The sequence below is a fragment of the Pantherophis guttatus genome, chromosome 1 (genome assembly GCF_059756535.1).
Source record: "Pantherophis guttatus breed Tessera chromosome 1, ASM5975653v1, whole genome shotgun sequence".
Taxonomy (NCBI): Eukaryota; Metazoa; Chordata; class Lepidosauria; order Squamata; family Colubridae; genus Pantherophis; species Pantherophis guttatus.
In genome coordinates, this window is record NC_142063.1 from 321,040,342 (window position 1) to 321,067,426 (window position 27,085).

At 39.2% G+C, this 27,085-nt stretch overlaps 1 protein-coding gene across 1 annotated transcript in view; it reads right to left on the minus strand.

The window, feature by feature from the left end:
- Positions 1-3,187: 3,187 nt before the first annotated feature.
- Positions 3,188-27,085, minus strand: part of EPHX2 (epoxide hydrolase 2) — a 63,295-nt gene continuing 39,397 nt past the window's right edge. The window contains exons 11-19 of the mRNA XM_034421242.3: positions 26,089-26,174; positions 24,046-24,157; positions 19,147-19,221; positions 17,825-17,873; positions 16,415-16,517; positions 15,520-15,589; positions 12,462-12,542; positions 11,801-11,859; positions 3,188-5,785 (exon numbers count right to left, since the gene is read on the minus strand). Coding sequence (XP_034277133.2) covers positions 5,701-5,785; positions 11,801-11,859; positions 12,462-12,542; positions 15,520-15,589; positions 16,415-16,517; positions 17,825-17,873; positions 19,147-19,221; positions 24,046-24,157; positions 26,089-26,174 — 720 coding nt within the window. The 3' untranslated portion in view covers positions 3,188-5,700. The remainder of the gene's footprint in view (positions 5,786-11,800; positions 11,860-12,461; positions 12,543-15,519; positions 15,590-16,414; positions 16,518-17,824; positions 17,874-19,146; positions 19,222-24,045; positions 24,158-26,088; positions 26,175-27,085) is intronic.

Consider the following 27,085-nt stretch of genomic DNA (forward strand, 5'->3'; position numbering starts at 1 on the left):
ATTTAAAGGGAAGAAAATGGGCTCAAGAATCTCCTTAGGTATGGGAGGGAGAGGTTCTAGAAATATTGGGGGGTGGGGTGGGGGGAAGAAGCTGAGTAATAGGAATGAGAAACCTGAAGTCAGGGTGATGAAAGAGGTTTCAAGCATTGCCAGATGTGGCTTCAGACCCACACTGACCCACACCATTGATCAGTGCTGGATATCTTTCTTTGTACAGATCTTGGCTTCTGCTTGCTTTAACCTTACTAGACAGCTAGGACTTAGTAACACTGGTGCTTGGAATTCTCTTCCTGCATTAATATAGGAATTCTCTTCCTATATTGCCTGAAGCCATTTCAGGTAAGATCGGAAGCTTTCCACTATGTGATAAGAGATGTTTGTGGATCTTTTCCCGATTCTCATTGGAACAGAGGAAGTTAGTGTTTGTACCACTACAGAAATGAATGTCTTGTTATTGAAATACAGTTCTGGGAATCTCTTAGTATAGATCTGAGTACCTGGACTTTCTGGAAATTTGCAGTTTAGCAATGCTTGGAGGGTTACAGATCACCCGTCTCTGAAATAGAGAATTCATTACTTTACAAGCAGAAGCAGTGGTGGGTTGCCCTCCGTTTGGACCGGTTTGCAAGAACCGGTAGTAAAACCGGTGAGAGGCTCCGCCCACTGACCTGAACGTCATCATAGGTGATCTGCACATGCGGGCACGATGTGAACCGGTAGTAAAGGTAAGTAGAACCCACCCCTGAGTAGAAGTACTGACAGTTCAGTGATCTTAAGACAGAATAATTGAGAGTATATCCATTTATTAAAGCTCAAGAGTTGGGCTCAATCCGGGCCTTTTTTTTTTTGTGATGTTTTGCTTAATACTGTGAATATAATAAAAGATTATATATAAGAGAGTGCTCTACTCTTTCCTTTTTCCCATAATTGTATGTAAAATCTTCATACTTTCCCCCTGACCATGAAAAGCCAGATTTTCTCCACTTGTGCATCTCATTCCACGTTACTTTTTCCTCTCAAATTGTTGAAGAAAAAAAAAAGGATCCAGGTTTGACTTATTTTTTCCCATTTGGGGGAAGATAAACAGAACGGAGAGATACATTTTAGTGCCCCCCCCAATCCCCCATTGGTGAATGAATTATTAACTATCCTGTCATTGCTGTTGATTTCTTTCAAACCAATGTTCTTCTCCGCTTATGTTAAAATTCAAGCCCCTCCCCACTGCAATTTGCCTGTACCCTCTATAGCAGGAGTGTCAAACTCAATTTCATTGAGGGCCACATCAGGGTTGTGTTTACCTCAATGGGCCGGGGTCAGAGGTGGCTTTCAGCAGGTTCTGACCAGTTCTGGAGAACCGGTAGCGGAAATTTGGGGTAGTTCAGAGAACTGGTAAATACCACCTCTGGCTGACCCCATCCCCATCTATTCTCTGCCTCCGAGTCCCAGCTGATCGGGAGGAAATGAGGATTTTGCAGTAACCTTCCCCTGGATTGGGGAGGGAATGGAGATTTTACAATATCCTTCCCCTGTCATGCCCACCAAGCCACACACCCACCAAGCCACACCACGCCCAAGCCACGTCCACAGAATTGGTAGTAAAAAATTTTGAAACCACCATTGGCCAGGGTGGGCGTGGCCAGCTTGATGTCACTCATGTCGGGGGGAGGGGCTGTGGTGGCCTGAGTGCTCTGCCAGCAAAAACTGAGCTCAGGAGGGCCACCCACAGCCCTTGCAAGCTCAGCTTTCAGCCACAACAGCCTCCTGCAACCCTCTGCCAGCGAAAATGGAGCTCAGGAGGGCCGCCCGTACCCCCTGGGGTCTTGAGTTTAACATTCTTAGGCCTGCTGGTTTTTCCTTTCACTTTTTTTTTTTTTGAAGTAACACAGATTTATCAAGCTTGTTGGTGGCTTAACATACATGATCGTCATGATAGTTCTTGAAAAACTGCCTATTTCATCGTACAATTTTGTCAGCATAAGTGAGAGTAGATTACAGAGTCCACAAAATAGGCATTGGATATATTAGGAACCGAGCCTGATGGTCTATTAGAGGCCAGATACTAGGTTAAAGGACTCTAATAACAAGAATCCTTGTCTTCTTAAAGAATGCTAACTTTTAAAGAACATTTCTCATTTCAGAAGGAATTCAAGAGGCGCAATTGATGACGAGGTTTTATTCACTAGATGTCAGTATCTAATCACCACCTGAAGTCAAATTTTACAAGGATATCAAGAATGATAGTCATAACAAATACCCGTCAGTGTTCACCAGTAGCAATCTAAAGAATCTGATGGGCTCACACATGATTTTAATGTCTCATTTCCTTATGGCTTGAAAACAAATGGTTGAAGTAGCCAGTGCAAGAAAATTCTGCTTATGTTCTGCATGCATCTTGACATTTATGGTAGCCATCAGTGAACATCTCTTTGTTTATCCCTTACTTGGTAATAGAGGAATTGAGATGTGGCTAAAGTTAAATTGGGTGACAATGCTGAACTCCTGCTGCATTATGAAAGATGTCTAATGTTTTTGTTTTGTTAATCCACCATCAACATTTATTTCTCTGAGTAGCCTTCAGCATGAGGAGCAAGACAACCAAGGTGATATGTGAAAAGACTATCCACTATATACAATGCCTACTGTAAAATGGACTTTTAACCTGTGTGCCCTTCACCTGTTTGAACTGATAGCTGGATAAGGGCCAGAACATAGAACTGCCAACATATGAACTCCAGCACAATTTTTAAATTTTGTATTATGCACTGTATGTATATCTGGTAAATTTTTACCCTGAATCTTTTGACACTGTGTTAGTTGTGAACCTTTGCTGAAATAAAATATAATTTAGTGTCAACTCTGGTACCTTCTTGCTCCATTGCTCACTTTATGATTTAAGCATCTTGCATAATAAGTATTCTAGCAGAAAGACAACAGATTGCTACAGACAAGGGAAAAGAACTCTGATTGCAAAAGGAATACTTAATTCAAAAGCTTTGATTTTGATCCCATATAGTTTGACAGGCATAAGAGGTCAAAAGCAAGGAACCATCGCTATGGCCTTGCACCATAGGATATAAGAAACTAGACACTGAAGCAAACCAAGATAGTCAAATATTATGTTCTTAAGTCATCAGTAAATCCCTGGAACTGCCTCTAGGAATGAATGTATTGTAGATCCATTTCTCTCTGCAGCAAACTTTATTCAAGAACACAAGAATACTGTTTCCAAAACTTTATTCTATTGATTAGTATTCTACAAGTAATACCAGATAACCGCATACCCAAGAATGTACCACTCAAGTGCTGACCAGGCATTTTCTGGGGTCGCCTTAGAGCTGGGGTGTCAAACTCGCATTGTCACGGCGGCATCATGTGACGCATCAGGACTTTTTTCCCCTTCACTAAACCGGGCGTGGGTGTGGCCAGCTCATGACACATCCGGCCTGTGGGCCATGTGTTTGACAGCCCTGCCTTAGAGTAACACTCAGTGAAGACAAGGGGCTTTATTCTGTAGCAAGGCACATATTGGTATGTAAAAAAGATCTCAAATCTATTCCATTATTTTTGTCCCAGAATTCCAAGCCAGCTTGTGATTGCCTTAAATCAGTGTTTCTCGACCTTGAGAACTTTAAGATGGGTGGGCTTCAATTTCCAAAATTCCTCAAACAGTATGAAATCTGGGAGCTCATCCAAAACCAATAAGAGACTGAAGAGAGTTTCTAACCATTCTCATTGTTCATTTAAGGATGGGTGGACTTCACTTCCCAGAATTCCACCCTTCTTAAAATTGCTTCTTCAGAAACCAATTATTTTCTCAGCAGTACCAAAGCACACCAATATGCAGGAAAAAAAAATCTGATATCAGTACCAAATCCCCCTATTTAAAATCTCTGCTGAAAAATACAGACCAACCTGAGCTGAAAGAAACAGCATCCATACTTTTTTGCAAAGTATGCAAAGAAATATTTCTGTTTATGTTTCATGTCCTTCTACTTTGTACAAGAAATTCAGAAGGGTTTCGGGTTCTCAAAGTGCTTGCTTAACATGGCTACACACAACACATGCATATAGTGCTTCAGGTTCAATTCACAAAAGAGGGGATTGGAACATGCAGAAGCGCAAATCAGTCTGCAGCTCTTTGATGGAGCCATCTTTTCTCCCTGTGATCCCAGGAAAAAATACAATTGCTTGAATGAATAGTAGACATATGGCATGTTCAATTTTTTAATCCCAGGAATTCCAGTGGTAGAAATTTAGCCACGTTTGAATGAATTTTTCTCCTCATTCTCTTGCCAAACCCCATCAATTTCTTGTGAAAACCTAGGGTTCCAGTGGAACACAATTTGAAAAACTCCAATCAATAGTATCTTTTTAGAAATGAACACAAACTGTTGCAAAACATACACTTGAAAGTTCATAATCATGAAGTTAAACTGAATACCACAGTTAGAAAGTCCAGTATAGGTAGTGATGAAATCCATTTTTTTTACTACCGGTTCTGTGGGTGTGGATTGATGTGGCTTGGTGGGCGTGGCAGAAGGATACTGCAAAATCCCCATTCCCACCCCACTCCAGGGGAAGGATACTGCAAAATCCCCATTCCCTCCCCACTCCTGGGGAAAGATATTGCAAAATCTCCATTCCCACCCCACTCTGGGGCCAGCCAGAGGTGTATTTGCCAGTTCTCCAAACTGCTCAAAATTTCCACTACCGATTCTCCAGAACCTGTCAGAACCTGGATTTCACCCGAGTTCAGGGTTATGACTCTCCAGACCTTTCTAAGCACAACTCCCATCTGCCACAGCCCAAAAAGTCTATCATAATAAAACTGATACCAACATCTGGAGAGCAACCTCATCCCCAATCACAGCATTAAACAAACGTTTTTGTGCCTGCTTCAGATGATGCATCCTGAGTTTGTTAAATCCCTTTTAGATCCATCTGAACTGAGAAGCTGTGATTTAAGATGCCCACAAATTAGGATTGAAACTTGATTCCAATATGTTAGGGAAATTATAACCGGATCACAAATCAGCAATAGCACTTAGACTTATATACCACTTCATAGGGCTTTACTGCCCTCTCTAAGCGGTTTACAAAGTTCGCATATTGCCCCCAACAATCTGGGTCCTCATTTTACCGACCTCGGAAGGATGGAAGGCTGAGTCAACCATAAGCTGGTGAGAATCGAACTCCTGGTAATGAGCAGAGTTATTCTGCAATACTGCATATCCAACTGCTGTGCCACCACGGCTCTTACCTTATGCTAAAGGGCAGTACTATTTGGTTTGGACACAGTATACTACATGAGCCCATCCAATTGTGATCCATTCAGTAATCTCTGCTTAAATAAATCATGGTCCAAATGATGTGTGAACAGAGCTGGGCCATTACGAATTTCCTTCTAATTTTCTCTCTCTCTGGCTCAAAATAATCAAAAGGATAGCTATCAAAGGATAACATAATCTCAGCATGGTTATCTTTTCAGCATTCTGTTTAGGCTATTTTTTAAAACTCCATTTTATATGAATCATAACTAACACTTTCCAATGCACTGAATTTTTCAAAGATCAACCAAATATATATATATTAATTCCAAAAGCACTGTGAGAGCTCCATAACCAATTATCTTATGAATTATTTCCTCCTTCCATAAATGAATTGGCTAACGGTTAGCCAATTTGTGGTCTGAAATCCTCTTCAAAGTTTGGCGGTTGTTTGCAACGAAGCATTTTTGTGAACTTCTTCCAGCCATTCGATCAGGATTTTGTTCAGAGCTGCAGGCCTGCAGAGAAAATACATGTTGGCAAGGCAGGTATTTTGCAATGTGTGTATTTGCACGCGCAGATACTCATGGGAGGGAAAACTGAACTGAGTGCCCAAAGAACCCAAATTAATGTGAAGTCACGTTTGTCTGATTCTTTGCAAGTTTATTAGTCTTATTTTCTCATGCATCCAGAGAAATAAAGACCATATACAAGAACAAGAGATCTGATCCACTGTGGTGACTGAAAACTGAATTATAAACCAACTTTCTGCTTGGATCCTTCCAGATTAATTGACTTCAATTCTCAGAATGCCCCCCCGTCAGCTATGATGATTGGAGAAAGTGGGAATTGACATTCAGCACATTTAGAAGGTTACAGGCTGGAAATGCTGCTCTCTAAACCTTTATCGAAGTGAAGCATATGTTTTGCTCAAAATTGCAAAAAACAAAAACAAAAACAAAACCAAAAACCTGTCATGTCTACTTTCCTTTCCCAATGTGTGACTAGTATTCAGATTGAATTTGGATTTGCATTACATTTACATCCTGCCTTTCCTCTGGAATCTCAATATGGTATTAAAAAAATGAGCCTTTTCTCATTTGATCCTCAAAAGAAAAACCTGAATGTCAGAATGCAGAGTATGAATGGAAAATACCTGGCTACACCAATTTTGGAACATTATTTATTTAGACGTTTGCATTTTCTATATATTAACCCATTTAACATAATCTCTACATTAACATGAATATGCTAGCTTTTGAGCATCAATATAAGAAATTGCCCTGGATGTAATCAGACTTTCAGTCTTCTGGCTGGCTATTGCCCTCAAAATTCTGCCCTATTGTCCATTTCCACATAGAATCGATATTTGTCTCTAAGTTCAGACAAAACTGGTCCGTAATTCCTTCTCCCTGGATTTCCTCTGAATACTAAAATTGAATGATTTAATTCTTTTCAGGGTTGGGAATGGGATTTGCTACTTCTAACTCTATAATGATTTGGCCAGCATTCTACCTACTATCCAGCAAGCAATAACTAAAGTAAATCCTTGCTCTATTTTTTATTTATTTATTTGTATCCTGCCTTTATTATTTTTACAAATAATTTGCTATAGCAGCCAAGGAAATCTTTCACATAAATAAAGCAAGTTATATGGCAGACTTTATTAAACACTTTCAATTAGGACAAGTGGTTGGAACAAGAAGAACTCAAGAGATTTACTAGCCATATTTTCTAAGCTTGAACTATGCATATATAAGGCTTTGTAATACTGAAGCCTGCCCAGCTTCTATTGCAGAGAGATTCTGTTGTTTCCAACAAAATGGATAACCACACAAATTTATCAAAAAGTACCTGATCACTCAAGTCACCATAGCAAAATCAACAGAAGCTATGAAAGGGATAACAGTGCCATCCATCAGAAACTATTAACAGATGATTACTGTCACACAGTGTGACAAAGCAACTAAAGCCCTAGAAAACATTTTAAGTAAATGAAAAGACCCATAGCTGAAGAACAGAAAATAGAACTCATCTACAAAATACAGTGTACGGGCTGTAGCAGCCATTATTTAGGACAGACAGGCAGAAAATTAGCAGAATTCAACCATGAACATCAAGGAGCTGTCAGGATGAAAGTTGTTTAATTTCACAACCCATAGACAGACTCAACCATAGTTTCAACTGGGAAACTGACTACTGTAGACCAAACTAAACCCCAAAATGATAGGGAATTCCTGGAAGCTTGGCATTCAGACAAATCAGTCATCAACAGACACATAGAGACAAACCACATTTGCAAACCATTAAAAAGAGGCAATAAAAAGCTAAGAAAGAAATAAAAATGACCAGAACACATCTTCTCCAGCAACTGATTACCAAATAAGCAGAGATTAACACCAGACAATCAAACAGAAACCAAAACAGTAATCAAGGCACTGCCAAGGAGAAAGCCACACCCTTACTGATACTGGCAAAGCAAGCTACTATATTATATAAACAGGGAGCAAACCCCATACACACATTAGCACTGATTATGTTTACTTAGTCAGGTAATGAAATATCTGCAAGCAAACAACCAAGGACTCCACAGAAAGTCCCTATCCAAATCTGGGACTAGAGAAAAAGTGTCAAGTAAGAAGAAGCTAAAAAGAACTACAAGAAGAATCCAATCTCCATTTGATTGAATCGGATTCTAGTCAAATCAATCCATTTTTAAAGGTACCTAAACTTACAGCATTTTGGTATTTCTGCCTACAGGTGGCAATACAGTTGCATGCCCTTCACCATTCAGTTTGTCCCTCATGCTCCCTCACCCACTTCTTATAAGCATATTTTTACATCCTACTTAACTGGTGATACTTTAAACCATGTTGTAAAATGTGGGATGTGAGAGAAAGGCACATTTGATTCTTACGAGAAACTAAAATAATTCATCTTCCTACTGAAGTTTATTCATTCTTTATTTGAATTTATCATCCTTTGTGTAGGAACGCTACCAAAGTGTAATTATGTAATTTCAGCCAGTATCTCACGTAAAGGCCTTTTTCATAGTATTCTTTTTTTAAAAAAATGAACTGCCATGACATTAAGAAGATGGCAGTTTATAAAAAGCAGGTGAACAATAGAGCAGGAAAGGGGTAGACGGAACGAGACAAAAGATTTTATGGCATAAATAAAACATCAGTTTGCACACAGGGGCACAGAATGCCTTAACATACAGGAGTCTTTGATAAAAGTTTTGGGTGATCTGTAACACTGCTTACATGCATGTTTGCATACATATACAAACATACACACATCTCTGTCCAAAACCTTGGAGATCTCAGTCTTGGATTAGATCAGGAGTCTCCAAACTATGGCCCACAGCAGTGGTGAGTTTCAAATTTTTTTACTACCGGTTCTGTGGGCGTGGCTTGATGGGTGTGGTGTGGCTTGGTGGGCGTGGCAGGGGAAGGATACTGTAAAATCTCCATTCCCACCCCAATCCAGGGGAAGGATACTGCAAAATCCCCATTTCCTCCCGATCAGCTGGGACTTGGGAGGCAGTGAATAGATGGGGGCGGGGCCAGTCAGAATTTTTACTACTGGTTCTCCGAACTATTCAAAATTTCCGCTACCGGTTCTCCAGAAGTGGTCAGAACCTGCTGAAACCCACCTCTGGCCTATGGGCTACAACTGGCCCTCCAGAAGCTTCCTTCAAGCCTGCCAGCTCATCCCATGTTTTGTGCTCTGATCCTTTCCAAACAGCGCAGGGGGAGAAAGCAAGGTTGTATTCACCATGTTTGGAAAGGAAAATAGGATTCCCTTGATTTCTGTGATGGTGTTTGTGTGTGTGTTGTGAGCCAGTGGAGGGTTGCTGAACTTTTAAAATTTGCACCAGCTTTTTTCACTTTTAAAATTTGCACCAGCTCTGAGCCGGCTGGAGGGTTGTTTCCTTTGCCAGAGAGGGGCTCCCTCTTGGATCATCCCCCCCACCCCCCCATGCAAACAAAGTCCCATCCGAACTGGCTCAGAGCTGGGTGTATGGAGAAAAGGATGCCAGCTGGAGGATTGCTTCTTTTGCTTGAGGGGGGAGGAGGGATCTGGACCAGTTGGGTACTGGCCTTATCTAGCATAGCTTCTCTCTATTTTTCTTTGCTAATATTTGACATTTTTCTTATATCATTTCTCTGAACAAGGACAGCCTTGTTTCTTTGTAATTGTCTTATTTCTTTTTTGCTGTTGTTGTGAATCATAGTACATTGAGCAAAATAATATATATATATTAGGAAAAATAGGGGAGAGAAAAGGGAAGGGAAGAGTGTAGAAAAGAAGGGAAAGGGAAAAAGAAAGAAAAGGGGTTGACTTCTGACTCCCTTTGGTGCAGTAAAATAAATAGTAACATCAAATCTCACCTTTTTACTTTTTACGTAATAGTATAAACTAGCCATTTCTATATCAACAAATCTATCTAATCGGTAAAACCCAAAATCAAGCACAAAGTCTACTTGTTTCCAAGTAGAAACAAAAAGCATGTAGGTTTTTTCCTTTTATCAAAGCAGTCAATTTAGTCATCTCTGCTAACTCCTTCAACTTTTGTAGGCATTTGCCTATTGTGGGGATCAAATATATTCATTCAATTAAATTTTATTCATTTATTTATAAAATAGATTTTTCTTCCCCGGCCTTTGAATGTTTGCAAACTGTCCAGTGTGGCTCTCAGACTGAAAAGTTTGAAGACACCCCTGGATTAGATGGACCAAGAATCTGAAATGTTTAGCAACAGTAAACAGTTCTCAGCTCTTGAAAGAGGTATCTTTATCCCTGCAATGTCCCTCTGGTTGGTTGTAAAGGCAGATGACTATGTGGGTGCTGCATTGGCTTAACTTCAGGACCAGGCCATAAATAGATTTTTGGACCGGCTGCTGTAACTTCAAAATGTTGCTAAGCAATGGGTCGTAAATCAAGGCCTACCTGTAAAGGCTTATCAGTTACACATAATTCAGTTTCCAATTCTGTCTTGTTTGTTCCAGATTCCAATTCCAGATTTCTTTTATTTACTTTAAATCTTGCTCTTCAAGATACTGTACATATGAAAACCGTTGGAGTTCCATTCCTAACAACCTCTGGTGCCCTTGGCTGGATTTCTGAACTGGTGACATTTGTATTCAGATCCTTTTTAAATTAATGTTTTATTGATTTATTTATAGATAAGGGATGGGATTTGGGAGGAAGAGACATTGGTCTTTAATCTTATAGGAGGTGAAGAGTTATACTAGTAATGGAAGTTGTAAATCACTTTAGATATTTCTTTTCTTTTTTATTATATTCTTTCTTTTCCTTTTCTTCATTTTTCCTGGACTTTTTATTTTTTCTTTCCATTCTCTTTTCTTTCCTTAAGTTTAGTTGGTATTTATTTATTTATTTATTTATTTATTTATTTATTTATTTATTTATTTATTTTTATTCATATTTCTATGCCGCCCACTCTCCGAGGACTCTGGGCGGCTTACACCAAAGACAGTATACTAAATAGCATATTGCCCCCAACAATCTGGGTCCTCATTTTACCCACCTTGGAAGGATGGAAGGCTGAGTCAATCTTGAGCTGGTGAGATTTGATCTGCTGATCTGCTGAACTAGCAGTCAGCTGAAGTAGCTGCAGTACTGCACCCTAACCACTGCGCCACCTCGGCTCTATAATAACTCTATTAGTTATTATTGTTATTTAATTACAATAATAACTCTATTAGTTATTATTGTAATTAAACTTAATAAAAATTACATTCACATTCCTTTTTATATGTTCATTCAGTAAATGCATTTCATCCTACTTCCACTTTAGTTGGTGATATTTTTAAAAGTGCAATCCAAAGGTATTAACAGTTAAATATATATTTTAAAATGCGTTCACATGGGCATTTCTAAATGAAATTTCTCCCCAAAATTATAAAAATATTAGGATGTGTGTTTTGAGTGGAAGATTGAATTGGAATATTCAGGAACTAAATGTAGGAGATGACCAGGTTGAGCCTGAGGATGGGATCAAAGACATCATCAATCTGGAGTTGTTACACCCTTGTAAGAGATCTAAGTCCCTTTTGAAGTCCATTGACTCTTTTCTGGTGCCAATTTTCATTGACCGCTAGTAGATCAGATTCTTGTGAATAGGTAGCATGAAATAAACTTTTAAGTGCTTTTGAATTTTGTCTCTTGATTTCTTATGCCTGACACCAAAAATGCCAGTGAATAACTTAAGTTATCATCATTGTATTATTTTGGAGATGCAGATCAAATTGGTTCATGCTGGGACAACCTGCCTCCCCCCTTGAATTTCTCAAGACTACTTAATTTGAATTTGAAGGGAATGTTGATGCAGATCATTTAATAACGAATCTCAACAACTTATTCAGAATAATAAGCTAATGTGTTTTTTACAGGCATGCATTTTAAAGTAAATTATTTGCATCTATCTATCTATCTATCTATCTATCTATCTATCTATCTATCATCTATCTATCTCCTTCAATTTATCTCTCAGCACTACTTACCTCTCCATTTGTGTGAAATGCCCACAGTCTTCAATATGGCTACGAGTCAATTGTGGAATCTAGGGGGAGAAAAAAGTATACACCATGGCCAACTAGGAAGAAGAAAAGGTACAGGCCATGGCCAATTGAAACTATTTTGCTATTTTGTGAAACAGGAAAGGTCCCTTGGCTATGACAAGATATGTCAGTCAGGAATTGTGTCATCTCATCTACAATGAGATGTCAAATAACCCTAATTTAGTGGTATTCTTGAGTTTTTTCCCTGTCTCAAGAAACCTAAACCTATGTGTAATAACTAAGGAGTCACTATTTAGTTGGTATTTCTTAAACACAAGAACGAAATTAAAATACAGTGAAATGAAAAGTTGGGATGACTTTTTACGAGAAGACAAACCAGGAGGTAAAAGGCACTCTCATATCACCCTGTCTTCCACACTGCAAATTTTCAAAAGCAGTGCATGATTTTCAAATCTGACAAATCTCAAAACAGAGAGGAAGAAAGAAAGAAAAAGCATTGTTTGACCTTGAACTGCTGCAGCACTTCCAGTAACAAGAATTCCTTCAACTCCGTTCCATGAAATGAAATAGAAGAATTCAGTGTAGACAGACATTGATTTATTGTCTCTGATTTATTGTATTTGTTTTAATTATGGAAACTCACCCATTTCTCCATGTGCCTGCTCATTTCTGGACTGAGAACTCTGTCCTTTCCAGCAGTGACCATCAGGGCAGGAACTGTGATCTGTGGATTTAGAGATGAATGGAGATTTGAAGCCATATGCAGTGGTGATCAGCAAACTGTGACACATATGAACACTTCAGCTACATGGTAACAGCTATATATTAATATATTGACAAAAATTAGGAGCTTTCTTAGAGATGGGCAGAGCAGAAGAAGCTGAAGTACAAGGCAGCGGTCAAATTTGAAGAAATTGCTCTTGGGAGACCAAAGTCACTGTAAAGTTGCTCATAAAGATCTAGAAAGGAAGATTTATGGTTGTAGTGCAAATTCCCCCCAAACAGCTATGTTTGCAAGTGAGGTGTCAGCCCTTCAAGGTAGACCAGACGAAGAAACTAAAGAGTAGGCCAACCCTACTTGTATTATACAGCTGTAGTAATAGAATATTGCAAACCTGAATGCACTTACCTCTTCCTTCCCTTATATTTATGAGAATGAACCTTTCTGAGACACTTTCTTGGTTTACATTTTTGCCCCAGATTTAGCTTTCTTTTATCTTGACCCTTTGTCTTAATATTGGCTCTTGCTTTGCCCTTCAAGGTTATTCCCTCTTCCCTCAGCAATAGTCTAGGAATCATGTGGCACTTTAAAACACTAAAATGGTATTGAAGGATAAACTTCACTGGACTTGCATCAGATACAAGATTAATATATTGCATCTGATCAGCAGGGCCATAGACATTTTTTGAGGCTGGAAAATCCGGAAAAACAAGACAACAGTAGAAGGCTAGCAGGGATGTAAAACTTGATTTCATTGAGGGCCGCATCAGGGTTGTGTTTGACCTTGGGGGACTGGGATAGGCATGGCCAGTTCGACGTCACTCATGTTGGGGACTCCTGTGGTGGCCCGAGCACTCTGCCAGCTAAAATGGGCTCCCGAGCTCCATTTTCACTGGCAGAGGCACCATGAACCAGTCCTTAGCTGTTTCCAGGTCAGCCCCGTGGGCCAGATCTAACCACCCCACAGGCCGGATCTGGCCCACAGGCCTTGAGTTTGACATCCCTGCTATAGAGCCTTTGAAAATTTCAGAAGTGATCTGGATCACACATGAGCACCTGTCAGCTATTTTCTTCAAACACCCCCATCTCTTTTCCGGCTGAGGTGTGTCTAAAAAAGTAAACCCTGCTTTAATGAGTCAGTAATCCAAAGGTCAACAAAATTACATGTCACCATACCTAGGGCCATGTCTGAAAATATGCCTACTATTTCCAATAAAAGGTAAAAGCAAGATGGGGTGCCAGAGATCATTCTGTAGAGTCAGATAGCCCCCCTCCTTAATTTCTCTTCACGGGAATGAACATTTTATGACTCATCCAACCTCAATGTAGCACCATTTTGTGAATAAGCCATGGCAATCATTTCCCCATCATGCTGTCAGCATTTTGACTGCGCCCACTAATTCAAAATGATTTCCTATCCCTGCAGGAATCCAATACGGTAACTCTTACTTGAATGAAGAATATTTTTGCCAGAAGGCACGGGCACAAAGCAAGCTCAACTCATTCCCATGACAGCTTCTTGTCATTCCAAACAATAGCTTAATCTTGTAGCTTGACAAAGAGGGATGCTGATGAGATGATTAAGGCTTTGCTAGGTAGAGAACTTACACTGCTTTTATAACTTAATACAGAATCCACACAACCCTGGCTATTAAGCTGTGCAACTGGTAAAAGCAGCTTTCATTCAATTTTACTGTTTTATTTTTTCTTTCCATTTTATATTTTTTCATTTGCTCTTTCAAACTAAGGCTGGATTCAAAGGGAAAATATGATTCAGAGTATAGATAGAGTCCAAATAATAGCATCTGATTAAGTTGAATGTGGGACTTTCCAGGAAAAGACATGAGTTTTTAATCTTGATTGATGCACAGTCTAGAGTGAAATTGTTAAAACAGTCTATAACAGCTTTGAAATGTTTTATGGGAAAGATACTTGCCTTGAATTATTGAACATCAGAAAAATGCTAATAGTACAGGCAATGCAACTCAGGGTTGGATAAAGAATAGGACAGTTGGGATATGAGCTGCGGTGGCACAGTGGTTAGAATGCAGTACTGCAGGTAGCTGACTGCAATTTGGCAGTTTGAATCTCACCCAGGCTCAAGGCTGACTCAGCCTTCCATCCTTCCGAGGTGGGTAAAATGAGGACCAAGATTGTTGGGGGCAATATGCTCACTCTGTAAACTGCTTAGAGAGGGCTGTAAAATCACTGTGAAGCGGTATATAAGTCTAAGTGCTATTGCTATTGAATCTTTCAGTTCACCTGAAGATTGCTGAGTGACTTGAAACAAGTTTGATATTCAAGAGTTTAGGAAAGAAACATGCAAAGAACCCATCAAAATTACTTCAAGATTCTTAGAATCTTTCAATAGGCAAGCAAGGAGAGTAAATCAAAAGTTATTAAATAGAGGTACGTGAAATTACAAGTCTAAGGGCTACTCTATACCACAGTGGAAAGGAATGCATTGCCTACAGCATGCATTGAAAGAAAAAAAAAACCTTGATTGGAATGAACAAATATTTCCCCAATATAAATCACAGAAATATGTATTAATGTCTATACATTTGCGTGAATAGCTAGGGGCAGTATTTGTGTGTGAAAACAACAAGAAAAAGAAAACAATAGTCTGGAATGGCCAGATCAATTTTTCATTTCAGCCTTGCTCATTTCTACCAGGAGCCTTTAACTTATGATCCTTCAGGGAAGGTCAATGTATCTCTTGAACTGAGCCAGATTTTTAGGTATGTCTTTGTTAATTTTCTTAGCAATAATATGGAACTGATGTGTCATTACCACCTTCTGATTTTTGTTTCTCCTTCCCAGCCTATAGTATTGCCTTGGGATTTCCTGGATTTCCCTCATCTATGTATTAACCATATCTGACTCTACTCAACATCAGTCAATGTTGGCCATGATTAAACTCTTTCAGGAGAAGGAGAGGCGAAGGTAAATGAATACCACCCCTGCCTTCAATCCTCACCTTTCTGCCCTGGGTAGAAGCACCCCAAGACCAGTTTCTTTCCATGTTTCGGTACCAGTTCAGTGGACCCCTGAAAGAGGCAGAAAAAGAAAAAAAACCAGGACTTAGCATACATTTTTTTGGGCCACCACCAAACTTCAAGCATCTGCACCAAATACGGAGTCCTCCCAATACAAGCATATATAGCTAAGGCAATTTTCCACCACCTCACTCACTGTCAGTAACACTGGAGAGAAACATTTGCAGTTTTTTTTTTTTTCATGGCTGACACTGGAAGCAAAGAAAACTTTTCTGGCAGCTGCTGCCTGTCATTTCCTAGCTCTCCTCTCATCCCCCAACAGAACACAAAATTCTGCACTGCATTAAAAACGCCTGGCTGGGTCAGCTTCCTGCTTCAAGGAAGCGATAGGCAGAGAAGAGAAAAAAAAGTCAGGAGCAAAAATAAAGAGGAAGGAGACCTAAAGGTACATTTAAGCAAGATGGCATTTGCACATACAATCAGTTTTATTTATCCCTTGCGTGGATTAAAACCAGCTGCCATTGAATTTAAATGACATTGGTTGAAAATAATTTTATGAGAACTTTTGAATTCCTGTTTTTTTATATCTCTACAATTTCTCTCTCTTCTCCACAGCTCAACAGTTGTAAATCAGAGATCCCCTCTTTTGAGAATGATGGTTTACCAATCTCTACGGTTGGTTCTCAGCGAATATCTAACAGAACGCTGCCTCTGCCGGCAAGACTATCTTACATAAATTTGCCCATATATATTCTAGTGGCCACCACCATTCATTGTCTCCAGCAATGAAACTGGCAAATCATTGCTTCAATGTTAATAATATGGGTATTGAGCACACCAATAAAACCGAAATAAACACACCCAAAGCTGCATTACCTGAATCCAGATTTTTGATATTGTTGTACATAGTACTGGAGGATTGGCTCTGGAAGAAGAGAGCTTGGAGGTGGGTCTTCAGGAAGTCCCACAAACAGCCCCCCTGCATCACAGAAAAGATTAAAATGAGAAGTATTGCAGTATTGCTGCCTTAGATCAGGGTGGGATTCGGCCAGTTTGGACGAACCAGATGTTAATTTTAATCTGGTTTGCCAAACCAGTTGTTCCAAGACTGGCTGACCCCGCCCACCCTGCTCCTCCCCTCCCAGGAGTCTCCACGCAGCCAGTTTTGGATGCCAGGTAAGTGCAGGGTGCATGCGGAGGCTCTCGGAAGCCCAAAAACGGGCCTATCGGAAGTCTGGAAATGGGCCTGTTTCTGGCCTCCGGTGGGCCTCAGATGCCCAGGGGAGCTGTTTTTGCCTTCGTGGAGGCTCAAGGAAAGCCTCCAGAGCCTGGGGAGAGCAAAAAATGAGCCTACCGGAAGTACTGGAAATCTGAAAACGGGCCCATTTATGGCCTCCAGAGGGCCTCTGGTGCCCAGGGGAGGCCATTTTCGCCTTCCTGGAGGCTCGAGGAAAGCCTCTGGAGTGTGGGGAGGGCGAAAACACCCCCCTGCCGCTGTGATGCAGGAGGCTGGGTAGGCCACAACCCCATGACCACGCCTACCCAGCAACCAGGCAGTGAACTGGTTGTTGAAAATTTTCAATCCCACCCCTGCCTCAGATGTAAACAATGAGACCTTAAATCTGAGCTAGGAAACTCTTTTTATAATAAACTCCTTCACTTGTTTAAACTTCATGCTTAGTATCAATATTTTTCTCTTCCTGAATCATTTTAAGACTATCTGGCACTGACACAGAGGCACAAAGCCTTCCAGGAAGAGCTGTCCAATGCGCTTGGCTCCTTAGAACAGATAAAAGGCTTCCCTGCAAAAGGTAGAAGCCAAAATGCAAGTGCCCTCTCCTAGCACTGGATCAGACTGTCTTGCTACCTATTTCAATGCATGAAACCCTCCAATTCAGAGTAAAAAACTGGATTGTTAAGACTTTCTGAGACAGCATCAGCAAAGTAACATTATTTAAATAAGAAGGCATAACTGTGTTCCCCCAAAGGTTTGATTGCAGCACTTAGAACCTGTATGGAAGTCACTGCCAACTGCAATTTTCAATGTGGTAAGAGAATAATTTTAAAAATAAAGGGTAAAATACGCTCTCAGGTCAAATTCTTGTGTCCATGAGGTTTTTCTTGGCAGGAATATGGGATGTGGTTTGCCATTATCATCTTCTCAGATGTTTTTTAACTTCCCGGTCTAATCTATAGTTCTGGATCCCTAGAATTTTCCCATCCCATTTTAAAAAATTGAAATTATTAGTATTTAACCTCCATTGATGGGGGGTTGCAATGTCTTACCTCGCTTTCTAACTCCAGCTGTACTAAGAGAAGATCCTCCCATTTTATCCTGTAAGGAAAACATTTTGAATGAAATGTGGCAAAAGTGAGGAAGCTTAGGGCAGATCAGAGGAGGCTGATAACTGAGCCACGAAGACACATTGAACCAGTTTTTATTTCAGTGGTTAAGATGATTTTAATCCAAAAAGTCCTTAATTTTGCATTTGGTGTAATATTGTGCCAGTTAAATCAAATCGGTCTAATTCATGTAGCATTAGCAGCCAAGTAGCACTACCCTTTATGTCGAATACTCCTGAGTTCACTACTACAGTATTATCTTCCTCCTTCTGTCCTGGCCACTTTTTACAGAGGCACAATTGAGAGCATTTTAACAAACTTCATCACTGTTTGGTTTGGTGGCAGCAGTACCTCAGATAGAAAGTCCATTCAGAGAGTGGTAAGGACAGCCAAGAAGATTATAGGAAGGTCACTTCCTGTCATTCAGGATACTGCTTATAAGCGCTATGTGCTTAGAGCTCCAAGCATTGTTAGAGACCCCACGCACTCAGTTTACGGTCTGTTTCTGTTGCTCCCCTTTGGGAGGAGGTTTTGAACTATTTCTAGCAGGACTACCAGATTCTGTAACAGCTTTGTTCCCTATACCATCCATCTGGTAAACTTGCAAGAATCATTTTTCTTGCCGTGTAAATGTATACATCCGAACTAGACTGTCTTGTTTTTCTGTATCATATAATATATGTAGGTATATGCATAATATTTATTTTGTCACCTTTATGTAGTCTATATAGGAGGTGGTGACCCTCTGAGAGCTCTATGCAATGAAATTTCATTTTAATGTATGCCGATTAGTGTACATCAAAGTGACAATGAAGTTATTCTAAATCTAAGTCATCTGTTGGAGATAAAGAGAGATGATGCCAACCCACATACGCTAAGACTAGAAATCTGTTTTCAGTTCCCCAACTGCACAAATTCTGGTTTTGTTTAAAAATCGAATCTTGGTTTACCATTTTATTTTGAAGATTAATTTAAAGAATAAAACATTTTGACTGTTGTTTTTGTTTTGAAATGGAGAAACCAATATCTTCAATATTCTCTTAACCAGAAATACACCAAGAATTCTAGGTTGCACCTCCTTATTCCTATCCTGGACAATGGAAAAATGGATTTCCGGCTATACTTGTGCTAATCTAAGATAAAGAGCGTAATTAGTCCAAAAACATCATTTCCAATGTACTTCTTTACAGATTTTTAGCATCCAATACCATCTGAGATCCCTTCTTTTCCCTTTGGGACAAAACCATTCATGCAAGAGGACTGACCTCCTTCCTGCTAGATCGGATCACAATCTTCAGAGTTCGGATTATATCTTTCTCCAGTTCAGCCTCTGCAACTCCCTATAAGAGGGGGGGGAAAAAAGGTTATTTGAATCACTCATTGAGGGAATGCAAGGAGTTGAATAGTTTTTCCCCCCTCCTCTGGCACCCAGCATCCACTATCTAAGACAATGTTTCTCAATATTGGTGACTTTAAAACATGTGGATTTCAACTCTTAGAATTCTCCAGCCAGATATGCTGGTGGAGAATTCTGGGAGTTGAAGTCCATACAGTAGTGGCCAAAATTGTGGAAACCTTTTGGGAAAAATTTTCTAAAACTAGCTAATAACACCACTTTTTTTGGGAGTAGTACCATAAAATTATATATCAATGGAAAGATAAGTTAATCAATAATGTAGTGCAATAACTTTTATGAAGGATTTGCTATTAGAATAGCAGTTGCAGTCTAAAGAAGAAAAGTGAAACACGTAGAAAAAATGAGATATACAAAAATTATCCCTAGAAAAACAAGATATACAAAAATTATCACATCAGTTAATACATAGTTCGATAACCTTTAGCATAAATTATAGCCTTAAAACGTCTTCCCATGGAGTGAACCAAGTCTTTTAGTTCTGCAGCTGTTATAATGTGAAACCAAGATTGAATGATTGCTTCTATTAACTGGGTTTTATTGCTGGGTAGTTTCTTTAGTCGCTCTACATATTTTCAATTTTCAAGGTCTGGGCTATTCCCAGGCCATTCCAGCAGTGGAATATGATTATCTTGAAATCCCCCCCCCCCCCAAAATGGTGTTATTAGCCATCAAACCTCACAAAAATACTTTTTCCAAAAGGATTCCAAAATTTTGGCCACTACTGTATCTACGTCAATTCCTCTCCTGTTCCTTGCCCCATTTAAAGAGCAGGGCTATTTCTATAGCTAGCACCAGACTTTAGAGGCCCTTCTCAGCTCCCTTCACTTTTGTCTATCTGAGAAAAAAGGCAGCCTCTATCCTTTTGGCAACTGGACGCCTTTGTTGATTTCATTTTACCTAATTTAATAAAAGAGAAAAGGAAACAAAGAAGAAAAATGTGCATTTTTGAGATATAAATATCTCCATACAGCATTTCTGAAGTTATATTTTCTTAGCCTCCCTGACAATCTCATTAATCATATAAAAAGACTTCATTGTTTTCTATTCTTGATAGAATTTTGCCCTTTGTAAGTGATCCAGAAGTTTGCTCAAATTTTCAAGGCACTTCTAAAAATATGTAATTTGGGCCTAGAAAAGAAGAATGCATGCAATTATGACACATTTATGAACAAGTGTTTCTCTCTATCCAAGAGAAGTGAACTTTTCACAGTCATTTTATTTTATTTTTTGGAATATTTAGGAGCCGTGGTGGCACAATGGTTAGAATGCAATATTGCAGGCTAACTCTGCCCGCAGCCAGGAGTTCAATTCTGACTGGTTCAAGATTGACTCAGCCTTCCATCCTTTCGAGATTGGTAAAATGAGGACCTAGATCATTGGGGGAAATATCTTAACTCTGTAAACTGCTTAGAGAGCGCTGTCTTAATGCACTATGAAGCCGTATATAAGTGTAAATGCTAAATGCTATCGAAAGCTCTAGTCTAAGGTACCACACAATGTAAGCACAAGCATCATCTGTGTCAGTTAAATACAACTAGATTTTACTTCCGGCTTCTGGATTCCATCCCAACCAAGCACATCTGCAGAGTATTTGGAGGAGAAGGAGGAGGACACAGCCACAATGAGAAATCAAAGCACCTGGTTTTTTTTTTTTGTTGAAACACATCTAAAAATCAGGCATAGCTTTGATTGCTTTGTTATGGCCACCATCTTAAATTTGTTTAACTATACTCTGTAGACACCTCTGATACCAACACATGAGCCCCAAGTCCCAGACAATCTAGGCATAGACCTATACTTATTCTACTAATCAAATCTCTGGCTTCACTCCTGACCTTTGGAATAAATTACAATGATGCTTTTCAGCTATTTCTATCTCAGTGGTTTACAGGAGCTGTCGTGACGCAGTGGTTAGAATGTAGTATTGCAGGCTAATTTTGCTGACCGCCAGCAATTCGATTCTCACCAGCTCAAGATTGACTCTGCCTTCCATCCTTCCAAGGTTGGTAAAAGAAGGACCGAGATTGTTGAGGGCAATATGCTGATTCCGTAAACTGTTTAGAGAGGGCTGTAAAGCACTGTGAAGCGGTATATAGGCCTAACTGCTATTGCTACATATAAATAAATGTAAAAAATCCTTTTGAAAAGCCAGATTAAATGTGTCACCATCAAATATATTACGTAGCAGATTTCAAAAGTTTCCCATCTCTCAAAGCCATTGTCCCTGTAATGGTATTGACTTTGAAACTGTGGCTCATATTTCATTGCATTTTTTCAGCACGATATTTATCTGGCCTATTTTAAAATCAAGACCACGAGGATGCATTTCTGAATTTAGTTAAATTTAACTATCAGACAAAAATCCTAAAATTACAATGGTGACAGCCAAATTTTTAACCATGGCTATAAAAACAAGTTATTTACTAAGAAAGTAATGAGTTTGAGTTTTCAAATGTTTTACTATATACAATATTTATCAATAAATCATTTTAAAAATCCATTTAATTTATTTGTTAAACTTTTATCTTATACCAATATTTAAAACAGTACCTGCACTTGTTTTTTGGCCATGCATAAAAATGATTATATGCGTTTGTGGAATGCTATTCAGAACAGAGTTTGCCCATTGTCCCCAATCCTCCACTTTATTATTATACAATTGGCTTTTAAACCAAATATTTAGTATATTTTAAAAGAAGCAAAGAAAAGAAGCCAATCAGAATCTTCAATAAATAGACTCTGTCAGGAACAGATTTGTAGCCCCTTGTCTCTTTGGGCCAAGAGAACCCAAGAGGCTCAAATTTTCAATTGCCCAAATGCAGCCATATCGTCATTCTCTGATCTCTAACTAATGGAGTCTTCTCTTGCAAAGCTAAATTAGATTACTCTGTAGCCTAGTGGGGCTATGATTCAGTGCTCAGCCTCAGCAGTATTTCTTCCTAACTCTGCACGCTGAATTGCTGATGAGATATGACTGTAGGATGCAAGTGAGGACTTAGATTGGCTTTCAATATGGATGGCTTTCAATATGGATGGCTGGGGAAGTCTTCTTAAATGCATGGAGAAAAATGACAAGGCAATGCACTTTAGTTGTCTAGAAGTTCCTTCTATTCTCGTCATTTAATACAAGGGAAGATGTACCTGATACACTATGTAGGTCCCCATTTTTCCTCCCACCCAGTGGTGGAATTAAATTTTTTTTTACTACTGGTTCTGTGGGCGTGGTTTGGTGGGCGTAGCGTGGTTTGGTGGGCATGGCAGGGGAAGGATATTACAAAATTTCCATTCCTACCCCACTCCTGGGGGAAGGATATTGCAAAATCACCATTCCCACCCCACTCTGGGGCCAGCCAGAGGTGGTATTCATCGGTTCTCCGAACTACTCAAAATTTACGCTACTGGTTCTCCAGAACCTGCTGAATAGCACCCCTGCCCCCACCCCCCAGAAACTACCAGGATCTCATCTTCAAATAGTGGGGGGAAAAAACCCTCTCTCTTTTTTCCAGGAATAGCCAAGTCTGGCACAGGCTTCTGGGACAGGACTAGCCATTTTGTGCTGGAGAAGCAACTTTACAGTGGTCTGCAAAAATTACAATTAGGCAAAAAAAAGGAAGGAAGGAAGGAAGGAAGGAAGGAAGGAAGGAAGGAAGGAAGGAAGGAAGGAAGGAAAGAAAGAAAGAAAGAAAGAAAGAAAGAAAGAAAGAAAGAAAGAAAGAAAGAAAGAAAGAAAGAATGAATTAATTTATGGCAGCCTTGCAAGTTTGGGCTTGAGTTCTCAGGTCTAAATCTCTCTTTTACAATTTGCCAACACACATTCACTGCCAAGAAAAACCTCCAGCCCAGTGTGCTAAAAGTTCTAAATTATGCAAAATAAAATTGGTTAGCAGTTTCAGTAACGTAGAGTGCTGTGGGGACAGTGAGTATTTCAGACCCCTCCTTCTTTTTCTATCAGGATTCATTTATAGCTGTACAAATAGAATTAGAACATTTAAGTCATTCCATTAATTTAGCAATAGCAATATCACTTGGACTTATATATCGCTTCACAGTGCTTTACAGCCCTCTCTAGGCAGTTTAATAGAGAGAGAGAGAGAGAGATATTATAATATTTACATACTAATAAACAAAGCAAGTAAATATTAAAACAGCATCACTCCAGAATTCTCAGCCTTCCCTAACCTGGCCCCATCCTGAAACTTCCATAACTACATGGTGACCACATTAATAGGTTGGATGGCAAATATGTTAGGCCAGATTCGTATGATTTATTTTTTAACCATTTGTTCACTAATAAATAAGTATAGAGCTAACCTTGGCAATATAGAAGGACCTTCTCTGAGGATATTTTTCTATTTCCTACTCTAGCTTACAGCTTTGGAACATCCTACTATTTTGCTAGGTGGATCTCACTCTGATTAATTTATTTGAGATTAGCCAAGGTCAGCTAGATGCTTCTACACTAAGTATATGTTAAAACTGGCTGACTGTTATATAGGATATCTGACTAGGGAGACAAAAAGCCTGAAATTTAAGGATTCCCTTGCAGACTCTCTATTGTTCTTCCTCTGATCATGAGTCACGGTCAGATGTTCCATTTCTTATATGTTAGGATCAATCTCAAACTATTTTTCATCATTCTTTAGAAAGTACCCAATTAAGCTGGGACGATCACTCCAAATTTGGATTCCAGTACAGCCTCATTCCTCCACCTATGTAGTACAAATGTGTGTCTTATTATAGTACTCACTAGCTCTTGGAAGTAGAATTGATAATCAAAAACAGGAATGGATTCCAGCCTTTCCACAATATTCACTCCAGCCCTTGAAGGTGTATAGGGTGTATTTATTCCAGCCACTGCCCTGAAACAACAGCAAGGTATTAGGAAGAAGGGATGAAAAGCGAGGGGAGGGTTTTGATACAAAAGTGCGTATGTCCAGAGAGGCAGACCTCTGTGCTTGATGCTACAACAAAAAACAATTAGAATGAATTGTCCTACATTAAACATCAATGATAGTTACAGTATTGAAGAATGATCACTTTATGTAGTGTATCCAAAGAACTATTTCAGACAGGAGTGGTGACAAAATATATTAATATTGTTGTTGTTGTTAGTTGCAAAGTCATGTCCAACCTGTCGCGAACCCATGGACAACGTTCCTCCAGGCTTTCCTGTCCTCTACCATCCCCCAGAGTCCATTTAAGCTCACGCCAACTGCTTCAGTGACTCCATCCAGCCACCTCATTCTCTGTCATCTCCTTCTTCTTTTGCCCTCAATTGTTCCCAGCATTAGGCTCTTCTCTAGTGAGTCCTTCCTTCTCATCAGGTGGCAAAAGTATTTGAGTTTCATCTTCAGGATCTGGCCTTCTAAAGAGCAGTCAGAGTTGATCTCCTCTAGGACTGACCGGTTTGATCGCCTCGCAGTCCAAGGGACTCTCAGGAGTCTTCTCCAGCACCATAGTTCAAAGGCCTCAGTTCTTTGGCGCTCAGCCTTTCCTATGGTCCATCTTTCACAGCCATACATTGCAACTGGGAAAACTATTAATGTAGTGCTTGGCAACTCAGTGGCTTTCAGTTGTGCAGAATGATATTCTGAGAATTACAGTGCTAGGACATCTGGAGCCACCAGGCTGGGAAAGGCAGCGGTTAGTGCATCTCTACAAGTTCTAAACGCATAGAGAGAGAGCCAATATGGACAGTGATTAAAATAACTGGACTAGGCTTAGAAGAAAGTCACAGGTTCAAGTCCAATTTTTTGTTGTGGGGTAGGAGAGATTGAGGAAAGGGATGTTATATACTCCACTTTGAACTCTTGGAAGAAAGTTGGGATATAAATCTAACATATACATCAATCTCAGATTACTATAATTTCCTTGAGTAAAAGTGGAATACAAATATAATAAAACATTGATTAGGTAAAAAAAAAATAGGACCCAGGACCCAGAAATGCTGAGAAAGTTTAAACAAGTTTTAAAAATGCATACAAGTACTATATTAAGAAAAAAGGTAAAAAATAGTCATTAGCCTGCTCTAGTACCAAAATGGCTTGTAAATATTGTTAATAAATATCTCAAAAAAAATTTAACTAGCAAGGGGAGGGAGGCAGGGAGGGAGAGACGGCGGGAGGGAGGGAGAGAGGAAGGAAGGAAGGCAAATTCCAGTCAAATACGGTTATTGTCTATCCACCTGCTGAATGCTAATATCTAGGAGAAAAGTAAATTGAAGAACTTGACATGTTAGGGCTGATGGCTGCTCTAGACTCATGGGGAAAGCATCAGCCTGAGAAGGCTGGCCTCTGATATGTCATAATTTTTAAGGAGAAAAAGGTATAAGTAATTCTGGATAGACATCAACAATGAAATGGAATTTTAAAAAATACAATGACTGAGAGACAAACCAAGATGACGAGAAATATATTATTTAGGCAGATGAATAATGACAAAATAAAAATGGCTTGCAAAGTAATGGACAAAGGAGAAGGAAGGTAAAATCTGACAAGTCATTAACAGGACAAGTTATTAACTTATGACATTTTCATGGATTTTTCTAATTAAATTTAGAAACAAATAAAAATGGAATTTGATGAGAAAAAGGGTGAAAGGTAGCAACTAAAGATAATCTACCCATATATTTAATTTTGTTAAGGTTAGGTATGTACTATATACTGTAAGACATTTCACTGAATTATGTACTGTACTTCTCCTCACAACTCCAGATGATGAGCACTGTTTGGTGTTTGATCCATCACTATCATATATATTGCATGCAAATGTCACAGAGAAATTAACTTACTTGACCCGCTCTGGGTAAAAGAGAGCCATATTCCACACTGTGACACCACCCCAATCATGACCAATGAATGTAGCCTGAACAATGCTCTAGAAAGAAGAAAAAAGGATAAATTCAGTATTCATGTCTTCCCATAAGCCCAGTTGGTTCGTTTTTTCTTTCTTTCTTTCTTTCTTTCTTTCTTTCTTTCTTTCTTTCTTTCTTTCTTTCTTTCTTTCTTTCTTTCTTTCTTTCTTTCCTTCCTTCCTTCCTTCCCTCCCTCTCTCCCTCCCTCTTTCTTTCCTCTCCTCTCCTTTTCTTTTTTCTTTTCATATCTATATAATGTATATTGCAGGCAGCTGCAGCCCATTTATTTATTTATTGGAAAGGTGCCCAGCACCTCCTTCCCCAAATGATAAAGTTAAGCAATATGATATTCACGTTCCTTAATGATAAACATTTTTTAAATTTTCATTTTCATATTTTTAAACAGGATTTCTTGACTGGCCAGGTACAAGATGACAGCCTGTTTATGAGAGGGCCTACAATAGAATCTCAACATTTCACATATGGACACAGGCTACCAGTTTGAGCACTCAGACAATTTACTGCAAATTGTAAATACCAGCAGCTGCTGGTTTGTTTAATTGTGATTAATATCTTATACCTTAAAATTTTCAAGATCTTGTTTTTGTTTGTACGAGGATGACTTTCTTCTCTTGCCTCTTTCCTTTTTACCAATGTTTTATTATGATCTTTCCTCACCAGAGGAAAGGAACTTGAGGAACTTTTGACCAATGATTTATTTAACCAACATTTAAAAAAGTGCGATATCCCTCACATAATTAACATTACTTTGGTGCTATATTTCAATGGAAAAGGGAGGACAAAGCACAAAGCTCCAGCTATTAAGCTACTATTTCACTTCAAGGGGAAAAAAATGCATTTTTAGATTGAGGTTACTAAATAGGATACCTTCACACATTGGTTCAGTCACTTAACTTAATGGAAGCAGCCTGCC